Below are 16942 nucleotides of genomic sequence, written 5' to 3' on the forward strand. Positions count from 1 at the left end.
TCAGTGTCCAGGCTAAATGATGAAAGTGGAGATGCTCCTTCAGGTATACAGAGCCAACGCAGTTTAGGGCTTTAAAGATCAGCAGCAACACTTTGAATTGTGCTCAGAAACATACTGGGGGCCAATGTAAGTCTTTCAGGACCAGTGTTATATAGTCTTGGCAGCCCCACTCCCAGTCACCACTTTAGGTGCCGCATTCTGGATTAATTGCAGTTTCCAAGTCACCTTCAAAGGTAGCCCCAGGTAGTGAGCATTGCAGTAGTCCAAGTAGGAGATAACCAGAGCATGCGCCACTCTGGTAAGACAGTCTGTGGGGCAGGTAGGGTCTCAGCCTGCACACCAGATGGAGCTGGTAGACAGCTGCCCTGGACACAGAATTGACCTGCGCCTCCATAGACAGCTTAGAGTCTAAAATTACTCTAAGGCTACACACCTGGTCCTTCAGGGGCACAGTTACCCCACTGAGGACCAGTGAGAACACATGAAGGAAACACGCATGGATCTTTTCTGCATGATGGGGTGTGCTTGAGCGCAAAAATTCCAAGCAACTGATCTAGGCGGTTGCTTTCTTCTCCCATTTCACACATGATGGGAAAGGAACTCCTGTCAAAACACCCTGCACCAGAGAGTTAAAACCCCAAGCTAGCTACAATTTTAACAAGAGGTTTATGGATACAAAATGAATTTGTTTATGTAATATCAATCCACACATTTATATCAATAAAAACACTCTGGTATCCTTCTCCTTTGTACCTGGAAAACATTTGGCTTTACATTTTATTATCCAGTGGTGTGATTGTTAATTAAGAATAGAAAAGGCCAATTTTTTTACTAGAATGCATGCTGTTATCACTTAACATTCACCCTGCATTCATTTCGTGCCTGGAAACTACATGTGTGACCTGTGCAAATACCTCAAAAATAAATGTTTACTGACAGCATGCAAAATTAGATAGAGTAGGAGCCTGAGCACCATCCCACAGAAGTAGCTGAAAGATTACTTTCCCACCTCATCCTTTCCAAGCAGCCCTCCAAAAAGTCTCTTCTAAGGTTCAGCGAAAATCCCTGAAAATCAGGTGGAGGCGTCTTTCATAAATGTAGAACACACCTCAGGGTCTGATTTTTGGCAGCTTCCATGAGCTTTCCCTCAGTCTCTTGCACCACATTCCATAAAACAGAGTTTCCCAACCCTCAGGAAAGGTTTGTAAGAAAGCTACAACTATGACACCTGCAGCCAGATCCAATTCATTATTTCCTTGTTAGTGTAAGAGACCGATTCCCCAAAGAAGTGTGCCTAGGACTGCTAGTTTTAGAACACGAGTTAAAAAAACAGAGACCAAGAAACTATATAAAAAGGCTTGCTTTAAAAAGTTTTGCCCACGATAGAAAAGGACTACAAGCTTTGGTAAGAATAATTCAAGCTGATAAGACAAGCAAAAATATTACGTTGAAGAATATATTGCGACAAAAACATTACAGCAAAAATTTATATAAATATATCAGAAGCAGGAAATGAGCAAGAGAGGAAGTCAGACCATTAGATGACAATGTGTGAAATGATTTATTATGGAGGGAAGAGAAAGACTGCAGAGACGCTAAATGAACTTTATGCCGGTCTTCCCTGAGAATAAGTTAAGACAGACACACCAAATGTTTTTTTGTTTGTTTTTTTGTTTTGTAGGGAAGGGAATCTGAAGAACTAAGTCAAAGACAAGGTGACAAACTCTTAAGTCAAATACAAGGTGACAAACGAATTAAGTTCTTAACCAGAGGTACCACTGTATGAAAATGACAGCAAAGTATTAGGGCTGCTGAAAACCCAGGTGGAGTTAACTCCAGTAGAATCTCTACAAATTAGTTTTGTAGCGCCAAGGGCCTTCTGGCGGTTCCCTCACGGCGAGAAGCAAAGCTAAAGGGAACCAGGCAGAGGGCCTTCTCGGTAGTGGCGCCCGCCATGTGGAACGCCCTCCCATCGAAGGTCAAGGAGATAAACAACTACCTGACATTTAGAAAACACCTAAAGGCAGCCCTGTTTAGGGAAGTTTTTAATTGTGATATTTTAATGTATTTTGGTATTTGTTGGAAGCCGCCCAGAGTGGCGGGGGAAACCCAGCCAGATGGGCGGGGTATAAATAATAAATAAATTAGTTAAATAGGCAACAAAATAGCAAATCAGATTCAATGTAAGTTAAGAGTAGAAATATAAGCAAGGGGGGAGGTCAGGAGAAACACTAGTTTGATATACACAGGTGGAGTCTGAATTAGTAGTGACTAACCAGGAAATGATGACTGAAATAAATTGGCAAAGGAAAGAAATTAAGAAAGAATGAAAATAAGTCTACTAGTATCCTAAATCCATGGTGTGCTTGCATTTGAAATTTTGTGTTCTGGTTCTGGCCATCCAGTTAAAATAAAAACTAATTATCTGAGTAAGAAAAGAAACAGAAAAGGGAACTCAACTGATCAATGATGTTGAAACAATTTCCCTATGAGGAAAAGCTAAAGTTTGGCTTTCTTAGCTTAGGAAAAAAGGTGAGTAACAAAATACATGACAAGACACGTATAACACTCTGAACAGCACAGAGAAAGCAGACAGAAAAATATTACTTCCTCTTTTGCAATACTGGAATTTAAGGTCAGCCAATGAAATTCTGTAATGGTATATGAGGCTATGTAACTAGTGTACCCCTGTTATACCTACAGGAGTGATAAGGGCATTGGGGAAGGGAAGCAATGAAATGTATGGCATACCTGGAGGTGAGGAAATAATTACTGGATTCTTGTTGTTAGTATAGGGAAACTCTTCGTATTTTATCACTGACTGCATTTTTAAAATCTCATTACCACTCAATGCCCACCTTACAATCTTCTTAATGTACATATTAACTAAGATTGCACTTCATGCATCTGATGAAGTGGGCTTGAGTCCACAAAAGCTTGTGTCATACAATGCTTGTTGAAAGATGCCACAAGATGCTTTGACTGCTTTCATTTAACACACCCCTCTCTCTGGTATTTTACACAGTAGTATAAAAATGCATAGCCAGTATAAGGGTAGTAGGAGACACAACAAACGCCCTGAAAGGAATATGGTAAAACAGCAAAAAGCAAGCATACTTTCCACTGATAAAATTACTCACCATTGGGTCGAACTAGGAGCACAAGCTCCCCTGAGTGCCGCTCACAGCTAGCTTTAATAAACATAACAACTTGATCATGGGTATGTTCTGAAATATCCCTGCCATTGATCAGTACAACCTGATCTCCTTCATTCAAACGAGGAACACAAACATCTGCCTGCAACAGGAAACAAGTGTGTAATGCAGTGGATATTACAAATAGGGTTTGCTGTCTTATTTTTAAGTAACAAAGAACTCCGTATCAAGATACTGTGGTGGTTCTGATCTGAAGATTTAATCACTAGGGTCAGAATATATGAAAAAATAAAGACTCAGGCCTGATAAATAATTTATGAACCTTGGTTTAACCCAAATTCTGACAGTGCAACCATTTTATCATTGGTAAGATGAAGTTTAATTTTCCCATTTTTAAATCCTATAAACAATTATTATCTCTGTGAATTAAAATATCTCATTTTCCAATTTAAACTAAGCTTTAATTACACTTTTTGGGAAGCAGAGCACGACACAAACAAAGAGGATTTTTCAACCACTACATTATATACTGTAGGAGAAAAATAAAGGATAGGAAAATTATCTTTGATCAGATATATACTACAGCAAATTATGAATTCTTCTATATTAAAACACTGGAGATTCTCTATTAGAGTCCTTTTCTAAGACTATTTATGATAGTGCCATGTTTAGAACATTAGATTGCTACATACAGCCAGGGGAGAAGCAACGTGAATAAAATGCACTCTGAAATAATATATCTAAGTAGACATCACTGCAAACTTTCTCTGACAACTTACAGGTGTTCCTGGAGCCACTCTGGACACTATGACAGGCATCTTCTGATCATATCCACCCTTTAAAGGAAAGGGCAATAATTAAAGAACGTACAGCACGAGCTGTATTCAAAGATATATGAAAAAGGGTAGTTCTTAATACCTTTACATTGAAACCAAATCTTCCATTTTCATCTGGTCTCATTCTGATCAGAACGAGATTGTCATGGGGAATCCCACCATTGGGCTGTAAATGAAAACATATTGTTATTCTCTATACCTGAATTTCTTTAGGCACTACTGAAACCCCAAGTGATCCATAATTCATCATCTATTGCATAGCTAGTTAATGTCTCTCATTAACAATGAGCACATAACTGTTTAAGACTGAAAGGTAAGAAAGGTGTTATGGCGGGTCGGGAAGGGGGGACAGACGGACTAGAAATTTATAGCTAATCCTAAAACACATTTACTTGAAAACCAGTATTCATATAAGAAGATATTTTCAAGTTTTAATTTCCTTGTGACATTGTTGGAATTTTCTTGAAAGTTAATGGATTTACTGTTGACTTGTTTGATGCAAAAATGACCGAAGTACCAGCAGTGCATTCATTACCAAGAAGTGTGCTCCAAGTACCTACCATCTTGGTTTGCATAAGTATAATGAAAGTTGTGTGGCTCACTGAAAGGGTATGTGGTGTGTGCAAATAAGGGAATTGCAGTATATTGTGTACTACAAAGCTACAGTTTGGGAATATGATTTATGCAAATATTTTGAAAAGACATCTCATAACTATTATACTGCCTAAAGGTCTTTCAGATGGAATATAAATAGACCAAATGAATAAATACTATTCCAAATTAATACAAGCTATAAAATATCCCAGAGCTACACGAGAATGTTACACAGGATTTGCTTTACATTGTGTCTATACTTTTAGCTCTATTATCCATGAAATAAGAGTTATATTAAAAGTCGTCAACAGCTATGAGTCAGCCAATCACCCATTCCCACCACCCTTCTGAGTAATACCCCTCCCCACCCTCTCACTATATATAAGCGTCTGGTGACTTCTGTTTCAGTGTATCTGAAGAAGTGTGCATGCACACGAAAGCTCATACCAATGACGAACTTAGTTGGTCTCTAAGGTGCTGCTGGAAGGATTTTTTATATATATTAAAAGCGGTTTTTCAGACTCATGTTCCATTTCACCAAGAGTATGATGAACTGGGGTAGGGAACCTGAGGACCATTATTTATATGCTATTAATTCACTCTAGTTGATCTACTTCCATCAGACCTACTGGTACTGATTAATTCCCCCCCCCCCCCAAGAAGAATATTGACTCAAACTAGACAAACAAATTTAAAGTAGCTTCTTACTGTAGATTTTTCAGGAGATGAAGAAGAATCATCATCGTACGTTTCATTGATATGGTTATCTAATTCTTGCTGAGAGAGTGAATAATGAATTTGGTTCCAACTATTCTTTTTAGATTGTTTAGGTGGCAGTGCAGGTGGTTGCCCATCTACAGGGGTCTCTTGAGATCTACAAACAAAATGAAAGGAATCTCATTAAAACTCTGAACTGCATGCTAAATAAAGAGAAACTATACTAAAAAGACTTTGGAATTTTGGTGTGTTGGACACTATTGGCTTGCACCCGCAATTATGGTTCCCCAACAAAAAAATTTTTTTGTACTTCTGCAAAAGTTGGGGTTTTCCCAAGCCTGCTATTACTCTTTGACAGGAGTGTTGTATTTTGGATACCTAAGGGTTCACATTTGAGAGAATGAATTTGCTATTAATAAATAGGATCATTTCAAAAAGAATTTTATGCACCTCTCCCTTAAGTATTTAATTCACAAGGCCTCCAAATTAAATCTTAGACGAAAAATTAAGGATGACATAGGAGATCTCAATAATTTGTTGCTTTGATCCTCTTAAAAACACAGAGCAGCCCTATGTCAAGGATTTCATTCTAAAATTTCAACTCTCCCACTTACTAGTTGGGACAAATTTTACAGTAAGGAAAGGAGGAGATCCTCAATCAAGATGTGGAAGCAGAAAAGCCCACTTTTATTGCATGTTTGAACACCTGATGTTGCTTAAACCCATGTGCACTAGAAGCAATCTGTACAAAGTGCTCTGAGGAAGGACAGGTTGAAAGTTGGCCTGATTATACATATTCCAATTACTAACTTGACATGTCTGTAGGCCACATCTGGTCATTGACTTATTCAAGTGGATAGTAATCAATTTGCAGTACATGAATTTAATTGGGTACTTATACATACTGGAAATTTCTACAGAACTTTTGCAAATGTGACAGTTTTGATAATATATTACTTTTTATTTTGAATAAGAATTAATAAGTAACTGCAGCTGTCATTGAATCACTGTCAAACATTTCAAATCAGCATTAATTCACCATTGGGACAGTAAAATCCACAAACATACAAAACTAATTTGATAAATGACTAATGGTTCTCGTCCACGCAAAACAAGTCAGTGTTACCTAAGAATGTCCTAGCTTCATCTGTGACGTCTGTCCAACTCCTGATCAGTACACACTTTTGTTATAACACAATGTGCATGACTAAAGTCACAATCAAGTTATTTCTTTTTTAAAAATGCAATAAAGGAACTATGCATTTGTTTATAAACAGACTATGTGAAGTAGTAAGCTACCATTGAAACTAGGTAAAATAACACAGTGGTTGTGAGTGTAACACACTGTAATGTGTTACCATAATGAATTGTGAGAACTAGGGATGAAGCTTTGGGCAAAACCTTGCCTGCTTTATATTTGCCCAGTCAGCTTTGAATTTCCTTATGAATGCTTAGACAAGAGATGTGAAAGCAGACTATTTTGCAGTCAAAGCAGCCCTCTGTATTACTGCATCCAGCAATTTGCATAATCAAATAAAAAAGGAAAAAAAACCCTACTCTAATAAGCTCTGTTTGTGTTACATATATCTAGACTGCTGTGTAAAATAACAGTTTCATATTTGACAGAGAGAGAGAAAAGGATTCTTAAAAACACATTTGGATTGCCTGTTATGCATGTTTCCCCCCCCCCCACTACTGCTTTCATGATAAAAAATTACAGATGCTAAACATACCTTTCAATTGCCAAAATCATTTGGAATGGCCACAACTACTTGTACACATAGGGCATATGATTTTTAATGTGAACTAGGGCCGAATTAAACTCCCTTCCACTGGAGATGCCAGGAACTGAATGCAAGAACGTTTAACAAACTGACACTGGTTATGGCCAACTATATTGTCAAGAGTTAGGATGGACAATATTTATAAAAAATAATAAGTATTACTCACTGCATGTTTAACATCTATATAGTGCAAGGAACACAAGGTTACATGTACATTACTGAGATCCTTACAGCATGCCAGTTTAAGTCAGATTAGTATTATTCTTCCCATATTACTAATGGTGTAATATGTACTAATAGCAGCAGGTGTGTGTGCAGCTAAGAGAATTGCTTGCCTAAGGCCACCTGACAGCCGAGGCGAAATCTGAACAAGCAACTCCCAATTTGTAGCCAAGTCTTTGTCAATGTGTTGTTTATTTATATTATGCTTCTCTTAAAAATGCTACAATTGTGCTACATCAGTTTTCATTTGCAAAGCAATCACTAAATAATGGGGCTGTCAACCTATAAAAATTACATCATCATCATCCATTTATTTATTTATTTATTTATTTATGCCCCGCCCTCCCCAGCCAGGACTGAGCTTAGGGTGGCTAATATCGAAACACAAAATACATTAAAAACACAAAATGTAGATTATTTTTAGGTGTAGCCTTTAAAAACCTTTTTTTTTGTTCTGCTATAAAATAAAGCATTATAAAAACTACGCTTACGATGATGATTCCAGAATGATACTGTTGGCTTGTGTGGAAGAAGGAGATCGATGATTTGCAAAAACCTCACTTGGCGAAGGATGAACCACGTGGTCTACTAGATGCCCAACTGAAGATGGCCGTAAACGGTTTCCCTCTTGAGTAAATGCAGAGTTGCGACTAATCAGGAAAAGAACACTTGTTCAATAATTGCAGGTATGCTTGTCAAGACTTAGATAATTTCTGCTTTTTTAAAAAAAATGCTTCTAAAACTTGTCTAGTCAATTCCTCTAAATTCTTCTGTCTTGGACAGAATACCCCTGGCAGGAACATCCCCCAAATCAAACTTCTTTGGAAGACATTATCACTGGCAGAAAGGAGATGAGGAAAGAGGTGATTTTTACCCATTCCCCCAGCAGCCCTGTGTGTCCTCCAAAAATCTGATCCCAAGGGTTAGGTAATGCTTCTAAACAGTGGGTGGGAGGCTGCAGGGAATGAAAAAAAAAATCGGCGGCAGTTGCTCCCCCCATTTTGTCAGCATGACCCCCCACTAGAGGATCTAAAGCTTTCTGTAGACAGAAAGAATCCTTCCTTTCCATGAAGGCTAGGTTTGGATCAAAGCCACTGCCTGTAATCCTAAATGCATGAATTAAACCGTTTCCTTTGATTTAGATGGAATATATTCCCCATTAGTGTTTACTAGCAAAGCACCATGGAAATATATTACACCGATTATAGATTTCCATGGAAGAAAGAAAAAATACGCATCAACAGATACGCCACCATCACAAATCCTGACTATTACTACTATTGCTCCAACACGTCAACTTTAGTATGTAGTAGGTATAACTGTAGTGTTTTTTCAAAACTTTGTATATATGTCTATTAAGAAGTTCACAAATACCAACATAAAAGCTTCTAATAAAAATTCATTGGGTTGAAACCAGTGCTAGTCCTATATAGAACAGACCTATTGAAATTCATGTACCCAAGTTGGTCATCATCAGTTTATTTCTATACCACTTTTTGGTCAAGGCCCCCAAAACACTGAACAGATTAGTAATCCGCTCCACTTCCCAGTGGGGAGGGGTTGCGGTGGACCGCGTGGCCTCCCACTCTCCTCCGGCTGGCTGGGTGTGTGTGGCCAGGACACGTTTAAACTGAGGCGCGAGCCGAGAGGCTTCCTCTCGGCTCGCGTTCTCAATCTCCCACCCTCCCTCCCTATTTGCAGGTTTATTCTTTAATGGCCTTGCTGTGGACCTCGGTTGGTCGCTCAGGCCATTTGGTTTTCGCCTCCCTCATAGCAATCGTCACAACTTTGTAAGATTTTGCAGTTAGGCATTGGGTGACCTTCTGATGGGGGAGGGGAGGCCTGGTCATCGCTTGCCCCTCCATGCGTAGGTGTATTCTGTTAAAGGAATCTGGGGGTGTGGATCTTGTCCAAAGCCCGGGGCGGGGCTAGGGCCATGCCACAACCCTTTCGGGAACCCAAGGGGGAGCTAAAGTTGGTTTGCATTGACGGGGCTCTCCCTACTGGTGGTTTACCCTACCAGACTTCCTGCTCAGCGGGCAGGAGTCAGATATAGCCTGGTCTACTCAATGCCTAAGCCAATACTACTCACATTCTGTAACCAATAAAGTTGTGGCCTAAATTTGCCCAATAACATTAACCTTATATCCTGTGTCTTTGTGTTTTTATTCCTCCTTGAGGGGTTGGTTACAGGGTATCGACACGCAACTAAAGAACACACAATAAAACTACAGCAAATACAAATACAAAAGTATAATAAAATAAACCAGAAAAAAATGAAATATGAAGTATCCCAGGCGCACACCATGAATCACACTTTCTACAGTCATGAGCTGCATTTGCGTCCTCACCATAGACACAGCTGCCCTTCACAAACAACTGCTTACATAGTAGCTTCCTCCTTAGAGGTTTCATTGCAACAGTAACACAGACTGATGTAAACCATAGTGCTGTGCTATGTGAATGGCTGGTCACACATCCCTCTCCTTCAGGACAGCCACAAGGAGGAGATAGCAAGCATCCACCTCCCAATTTAAACAAGTAACCATTTGTGTTGCATCCGAAATGCAAATTGCAGTGAATTTGATAAACGGTTTATGAAATTAGGAAGGATCAGAAACAAAGCTTAAACTAACCATAGTCTGTGATGTGGAAATGAATGTTTCCAATCCTTTCCTCATGCCAAGGAGGAGGAAGGAGAGACAGGCATGCTAGTTCAAGGCTCACTCAGGCCATTCAATAGCCATAAACTATGGTTTAGAACCAGGCCTGTTTTTCTGATGCAATGAAAATAGTGTCTGGGTGCTTTTCCTTCAATATAATTTAAGGTTTGTTTGTTTTTCTTTATATGTGATTATTATAACATACACTTTGGTCAATCTGCCTCTGTGTTGCCTCACAATTTCTTTTCAAATGATTAGTATGGAAATAACTATGGTTCAACACACATCCCTCAAAAAAATGGATCTCAAGTACTTTTCCTTCCTCAACAAAATAAAAATAAGAGGTAACTAGTGGCTCAGGGACTATTCAATTTTACTTACTGATTTGGGGTTCCAGGTGGAGAGCGGGATGGTAAACTTTGAGTTTCTAACCTGTCATCAGACATTGAATTCCTGCTGACAACCTCCCAGTCCATCCCACTTATCAATCTGCGAGCCAGAGGTTTACTTGGGGATCTAAAACAATACAAAAATTACCAATATGTATCTGGCAGTTCTCTGAAGAAATTAATTGGGAATTGAAGTGAACAAGAAAATAACATTAGCCTTCCCCTATACAGGGGGACTTGTTATTTAAATATTTCTTCCAAATAGTGCAAGGGGTTTCAGAACACCGAAAGAAACATGATGCAGAACACTAAATTCATGAATACTGTATAAACAACCAAATCATAGCTTGTGCTGTGGCAAAGTCTTTCTCACTACGATACTGAATCCCTATGAATTCAGACATGCCATTTATCATTGCTATTAGGTTTATATAGCTGCCCATCAATGAACATTTGGTAGGCAAAAATTAAAAACAGTGTACAATAATAATTAAAGCCAATAACAATTAATAAAAGGCAGCAAAAAACATCCATGCTCTGAAGCAGTATAAGATTGCTTTAAATGTGGGCTGTAAATTCAGTTGAAAAGCCTAGATAATTAAAAGGTCTTCACTTGACACTGGAAAAAGGCCATAAAGGAGGCAGACAAACCTTTCTGGAAAGGCTATTCTATAAGGCCCTCTCTTTGGCAGCCACCTGCCCCACTTCACTTCACAGACACTTAGAGCAGGGCTTACAAGGGGGGTATTAAGGTTCTCTCTCTCTCTCTCTCTCTCTCTCTCTCTCTCTCTCTGTGTGTGTGTGTGTGTGTGTGTGTGTGTAGAAGTGTTTGTGGAAGTGGTATTACAGTGAAACACAGGCAAGCAGAAAAGGATTAAATATTGCTCTCTTTCCCGGCTGCTTTTTGCTTTTCCTCAAAAACGGCGATCAGATTTTGTTACACACAACTACTATGCAACTATGTGTACTAGTCAAACTAAACAGCTGCATTAAAGTACCTTTCTTATCAAAAGAGGAGCACAACCAGGCTAATGAAACAAACAACCATCTCTACAGCAAACCGTGTGAGAGGAGAGAGAGAGAGAGAGAGAGAGAGGCAAGCCTTCTCTGCGACCTAGCCAGATGATTTCTAGATTAAAATGAACAAAATAATTTGCAAATCGAACATGATTATAACTGCAAGATGCATAAACTTTTCACAGGCTTTTAAAGAAAAAATATTGGGAACAGAATTAAAAAGGTGTATGATAGACAACTTTAGCAAATACTTTGCCAACTACATCTATTGTAGTCTAGGAAAGAATTAATCCTGTAAGGATTAATAAGAATTTATAAGAATGCAAACATCCAAATGCTGATGGCTTTAGACGTGTTGCATTTAAAAGGGATTTCTGTAGGTTGAATGAGCTTGAATTCTCGTTCTAGGAACATCGCAACTCCTAGAAACACTCACCTTAATTACCAAGTGAAAAGTTGTATTTGTAGTAGTGCCCCTCAGCAGCCAACACAGCAGAAATATTTAACTGTCAAACTGTATTTTGAACATTTGATTATTAACTGTTTTAACCTTGGAGACCCACCCACTTACACATGTTACCCAAGCTTCCTGTTCTTTGTGGCAATTCAAAGAAATGTTCACCACATTGCAGCAATACACTTGCCAGGGCTTCCTCTTCTAATAAGTGCCCATGTAAAAAAAAACCAAACACTAACTGCTTCATTTCTATGGTCTACCTTTAGGTAACTCAAAACATTGCAGAGATTTTAATTTCAATTCCATCTCACATTAACTAGGTTATGGGAAATTATCTAACACAGAAAATAGGTTCAGATGTTGTGTACAGACATGTGTTTACAGTTCCACTGTGTGATCCAGAAACCTAGCTGATCAGATTTTCAGACCATTCACTGTAACAGATTCAGTGTAACGATGAATTCACAGCCATCAAGAAAGGCCAATGACAACAAGCATAGCCTGTCTTCACACTTTACATATTCAAAGTATGTGTAAAAGGGGAATTTGCATTAAGGGAATATGTATTATGATGGTACAATATGAAAACATATTCATGTATTTCACTTTGGTACTGAATTTGCAGTATGTTGCACCATACATTAAAATCTGCACCGTAATTTCTGCACAAAGCTATTGTAATTTGCTGATTTTGAGGGAAGAAGAGAATTCAAAACAGGTAAAATAAGCTACTGTAACAATCCACAGACAATAGTACAGGATGCAAATACGGTAACTTGAAATTGTTTACCTGGCAAATACCCTGTCCTTATTTGCCTTTTCTTTACCATACTGTACAGACTGGACTTCTGTTCTCCCACTGAAATAAAATATAAAGATTGTCAAGAAAAGAGTGGTGGAAGTGTGGGGGGAAAACTTTGCCTAAATATGAGCATACTGGTGCATCCAAGTCCAACAGTAAAATTACTACACGAACAGTGAATGCATGTTAGACCTGATGAAACTAGAGGCTTTCCATATTCTGGGATACTTTTACTAATTGCCAAGCAATTCTTACCTGAACTGATACTATTATCAGATACTCAAGGATACCACATTGGCCACAGAATTTCTCCAAGTCTTTAAAATGTAGAATATTACAAATATACATTGCAATCAGGTATTAACAACAGAGATATTCCGGCTGGTGAATACATAAATATAAGAAAAGCCATGCTTGATTAGGCCAAAGTTCCATCTAGTCCAGCATCCTGTTTTAACAGCGGCAATTAGTTGTACAGTAGTACCTCGGGTTATGAACACGATCCGTTCCGGGTCGCAGTTCGTAACCCGAAAAGGTCGCAAACCGAGCGCCATTTCTGCGCATGCGCAAAGCGCGCGCACCGAAAACACTTCCGGGTTTGCAGAGTTCGTAACCCGAACTGTTTGCAACCCGAGCGGTTCGTAAACCGAGGTACGACTGTACTAGTGCTTCCTGCTCTTGTGATTACCAGCAACTAATATTCAAAGGCAGAACATGGCCATCCTGGTGAGTTGTCATGAGCTTTGAGCTCATGTGGTCCACACACACACACACACCCTTGAGGCTTTTGCATCTGCTTCAGACTAATCACAACTTGTTACAACACCCAAAACCAGAAAAAATGCATATAGTCTTAATGCAAACAAGCCAAATTCAAAGTAGAATTTTGGAAGCTGACTTCTTTTCACTAATCCTAGTTAAGATTAACCACGGTTTAGGTTAGGGCTGAGATGTATTCTTATACTGTGTTAATTTAAAACGGAGGTGGAAGCTTCTCCTCTCCTCTTCAATGCTGTGCCAAAGGAAAGCGGGGAACCTGCAAGAATAGCACTGCATTATAGAAGATGCTGCAGTTTTCTCTAGTCCTTTTCTTGTTTCTTCACAATCATGCCCTGTGTTCCTTTATTTTATTTTATTTTCCTCAATTTCACTTTGCTATCACTGTGCACCAGGAAATTGGTTTGACTATCCTTTATAAAAGGAAAGATGTGCCATCTGGGACACTTTCTACATGTTCACCTCAATCTGTATGGAGTTGGTGCATTTCTCTACCTGCTCCCCAAATATTAATAGAACTTAGCATTTTAAGCCTTTAAAAAAATATGGGAGGCAGGGATATACTTCAATCAACAGTTTTATAGTGAAAAAACACACATTTTCAAAACAAAATTGGCACAGTGCAGTGTAAAGAAAGCTAACTTAACCAGATGCCTATGCAGGCTGTAGAGCAACATAAAAATCTGGGGTATTAAATGTTTAAAAATCAACAGGCGTTTCATCTGATCTATCAGTAAGTTATTCTTTAACAATATGCTGATATCCCTTCCCTGTTTTAACATAAAACATATAATATGGCCCAAACTTACCAGTACCGGTACTTTGAACCCAAAGTAAAGTAGTGTGCAAAAAAGTTCTTCTGAGGGGGCAGTGGTCTGTCTAGCCGGAAAAAAGTATGGTGTTCTACACAAGCTTTCCATAAATTTTTACACGCTCGATAATTCACCATGTTGAATCCTAGTAGCGTTTCTCTAGATTCATGCTGGGACAAAAAGATTTAAATTTAATAAAATTAGCCTTGCATTCTGAAATGTAGTTGATGCTACAGTTCTTATGAAATGGTTCTCTTTCAAAAGCACACACAAATATTCCAAGAAAAAGGACCTTCCGGTTATCTAGGGAACACTGTAATTAGGGATCTATTCCTTCTCTTTCCTGGCTGTTAAATCAACTCCCAGTCATTAAAAAAAAAAACCCAAAAACAAAAAACCTCCTGACAATATTCTTAACCATTGTGGTTCTCAAATCCTCTGCCTTAAATAAAGCCTTTTTATAAAGGTCTATTTGCTATAGAACAGTTGCATGTCTGTCAAAAAATTCCAGTGTTTAGGACACATATTCAGTTCATATGACCCTGACCAAACCTGTTGAATTTACCTTCTTCCTTAAGTTACTCATTACAGGAGATCATCAGTAGTGTTAGGAAATCCACATTTGAAAGAAACGTGTCCACTACTGCCGATATTCTTTTGAACTTCCGAAAGGGTTCCAAATGAACAAAAGAGTTTCCCGCAAGTTTGACAAAAGACCTATAATATGCAACCAGGACATGCCAGGTTCCTTCATTAGCCCTTCTCTTTAAAACCTTGTGGACAATCCCCATCTTTGCCTTTCTTCTCTGGCAATTTCTTATACTCCACACCTTGTCTCAACTTTCCCTCCAAAAACCTGGATCGCATTCCTCTGTGTCCCATGCTCCACATTCAAGAGTTCTCCCATCTATTCTGGCATTTTTCTATATAAAATTAGCTTGTTGTATTATCTGGGTAGTCACACACTGTGTGCACCCTCTCTCTAACATTTCCATGCATGCCTGTTTCTTATCTGATTAACTTACGGCATGACAAAATGTGTAGAGTTGCGATGAGATTACGATGCTCTACACTACAGTTTTTCAATCTTTATAGTAGTCCTGCCAAACTTCGCTCCAGCCCTAACACACTGACTCTGTGGTACATGGATTGCAAGGTAGAAAGCAGCAGCACAGTCTATGTTTCTTAAGGAATCAATCCTCTCTGTGTTTCAGTCTTACCCCCAGGCTCAAGCAGGAGTGGCTGATGTACACTAACCCAGAATATTCCACCTGCTCAGCTCCAGAAAAGTAAATAAAGCTGAATTTAGACACCGGCTAGTGCTCTTTGTGCTTGCTAACTCTCCTACATCATGCAGTTTATTCTTTCATGACTGTACCTTATTTCACAAGGGCAACCTGTTAAGCCACTCACTGAAGGGGTGGGAAGCTGTTTTACTTGACTGGTAGCTAAGAATCATTCTCATAGCAAAGAATGATGGTAGGAACCTGTTTGTTATTGGCATCTGCATTGCACTTGCAGATCGATGGAGGTGAGCAGATAAGCAATTCACAGCATTGCTGTCATAATGCAGCCTTAATCCCTGCTTCCTATCCCCTTTACTCACCAGATACAGACCCAAAGGCACGTGAAGATCTGTACTCAAGCAACCCTATATTAAGAAATTTTAAGAGAGAGAATTTGCACCTCCCATTTTCAATCTGCAAAAGTGACTATCAGTCAGCCTACAACTCTAACGTTAAAATATCTAATATACCATTTCATAAAATAGGGACCATTTAAACTGTAGTATCTGCCACTAGATAATTCCATAATGAACAACACACTACTGAAGTACAGTGTTATCATGTATGAAGCTCCAAAGACGTAACTTGCATGACAACCATCTCTGACAACAGTGAAGCACTTTGCAACTTCAGATAAAAATGTTAATATCAGTACTTACCAATTCTTTTCTAAGCTGAATAAAAAACTGTTTGCACTTAAAAGAAATTTTAACGATCTTCAACCTAAGTGAAATAAAAAAATAAAAACGCTGTAATATTTCTTTAAAATGCACAAAAGGTATCTACTAAAAAGGATATGGACAGGTTATGACAAACATATTTGTTGCCCAATGCCACTATGATCCATAGGAGAAGGTAAAGATCAGTTCTGTTCATAATGAAGTTCCCCAAAACAGCCACCAGAAAGGCAAAACAATCAGAAAGTGATATTCCTTGAACATCAATGATCCCAATATATGATTGCTACAATTGATGAAGTGAATGAAGGCAGGTTAAAACTCACTAGAGCCTGGTTGGGGAGGAATGGGTAATTAATCTCAGCAAATAACCAAAGGATATTTCCCTTATCCTTTGTAAAACATAGCAACCTTAGCTTTTGAGTATTTGTTTCATAAAAATCAGAATAAAATGTGGCTTCCTGTTTCCGGCGGTGAGAAATGGCTGACTTCCATACGATCAGACCTCAGCTGTGCCAGTAATTCAGGGCTGATAGGGGGGTAATTACCCCTGGCAGACTACCTAGGGTGGAGGAGGAGTGTCTCGTAGACCCGCAAATTGTCCAAGATTGTCAGCTTGCATCAAGGTGCAAGCGGCAGGACACTGGGTCCCAGGGCACAACACGGCTGGCACTCTCCGAAGCCACACTCATAGCCAGAAATATGTTTGATAAAATAATTAGATTTGGACAATAAACAGACATAGTCTGGACTG

The 16942-nt window shown here is 38.9% G+C and overlaps 1 protein-coding gene across 3 annotated transcripts in view; it reads right to left on the minus strand.

The window, feature by feature from the left end:
* The window catches only part of PTPN4 (protein tyrosine phosphatase non-receptor type 4), an 80372-nt gene that overhangs the window by 16238 nt on the left and 47192 nt on the right, over positions 1 to 16942 (minus strand). The window contains exons 11-20 of one of the 3 annotated variants that reach the window (XM_035128650.3): positions 16171 to 16234; positions 15832 to 15876; positions 14223 to 14395; positions 12625 to 12693; positions 10353 to 10487; positions 7800 to 7958; positions 5294 to 5459; positions 4074 to 4157; positions 3935 to 3991; positions 3141 to 3297 (exon numbers count right to left, since the gene is read on the minus strand). In XM_035128650.3, the coding sequence (XP_034984541.2) occupies positions 3141 to 3297; positions 3935 to 3991; positions 4074 to 4157; positions 5294 to 5459; positions 7800 to 7958; positions 10353 to 10487; positions 12625 to 12693; positions 14223 to 14395; positions 15832 to 15876; positions 16171 to 16234 (1109 nt within the window). The remainder of the gene's footprint in view (positions 1 to 3140; positions 3298 to 3934; positions 3992 to 4073; positions 4158 to 5293; positions 5460 to 7799; positions 7959 to 10352; positions 10488 to 12624; positions 12694 to 14222; positions 14396 to 15831; positions 15877 to 16170; positions 16235 to 16942) is intronic. The other 2 variants (XM_035128655.3, XM_060278648.2) reach the window with 2 other exon arrangements.

This window comes from Zootoca vivipara, chromosome 1, assembly GCF_965207765.1.
Source record: "Zootoca vivipara chromosome 1, rZooViv2.hap1.1, whole genome shotgun sequence".
In the NCBI taxonomy this organism is placed as follows: Eukaryota; Metazoa; Chordata; class Lepidosauria; order Squamata; family Lacertidae; genus Zootoca; species Zootoca vivipara.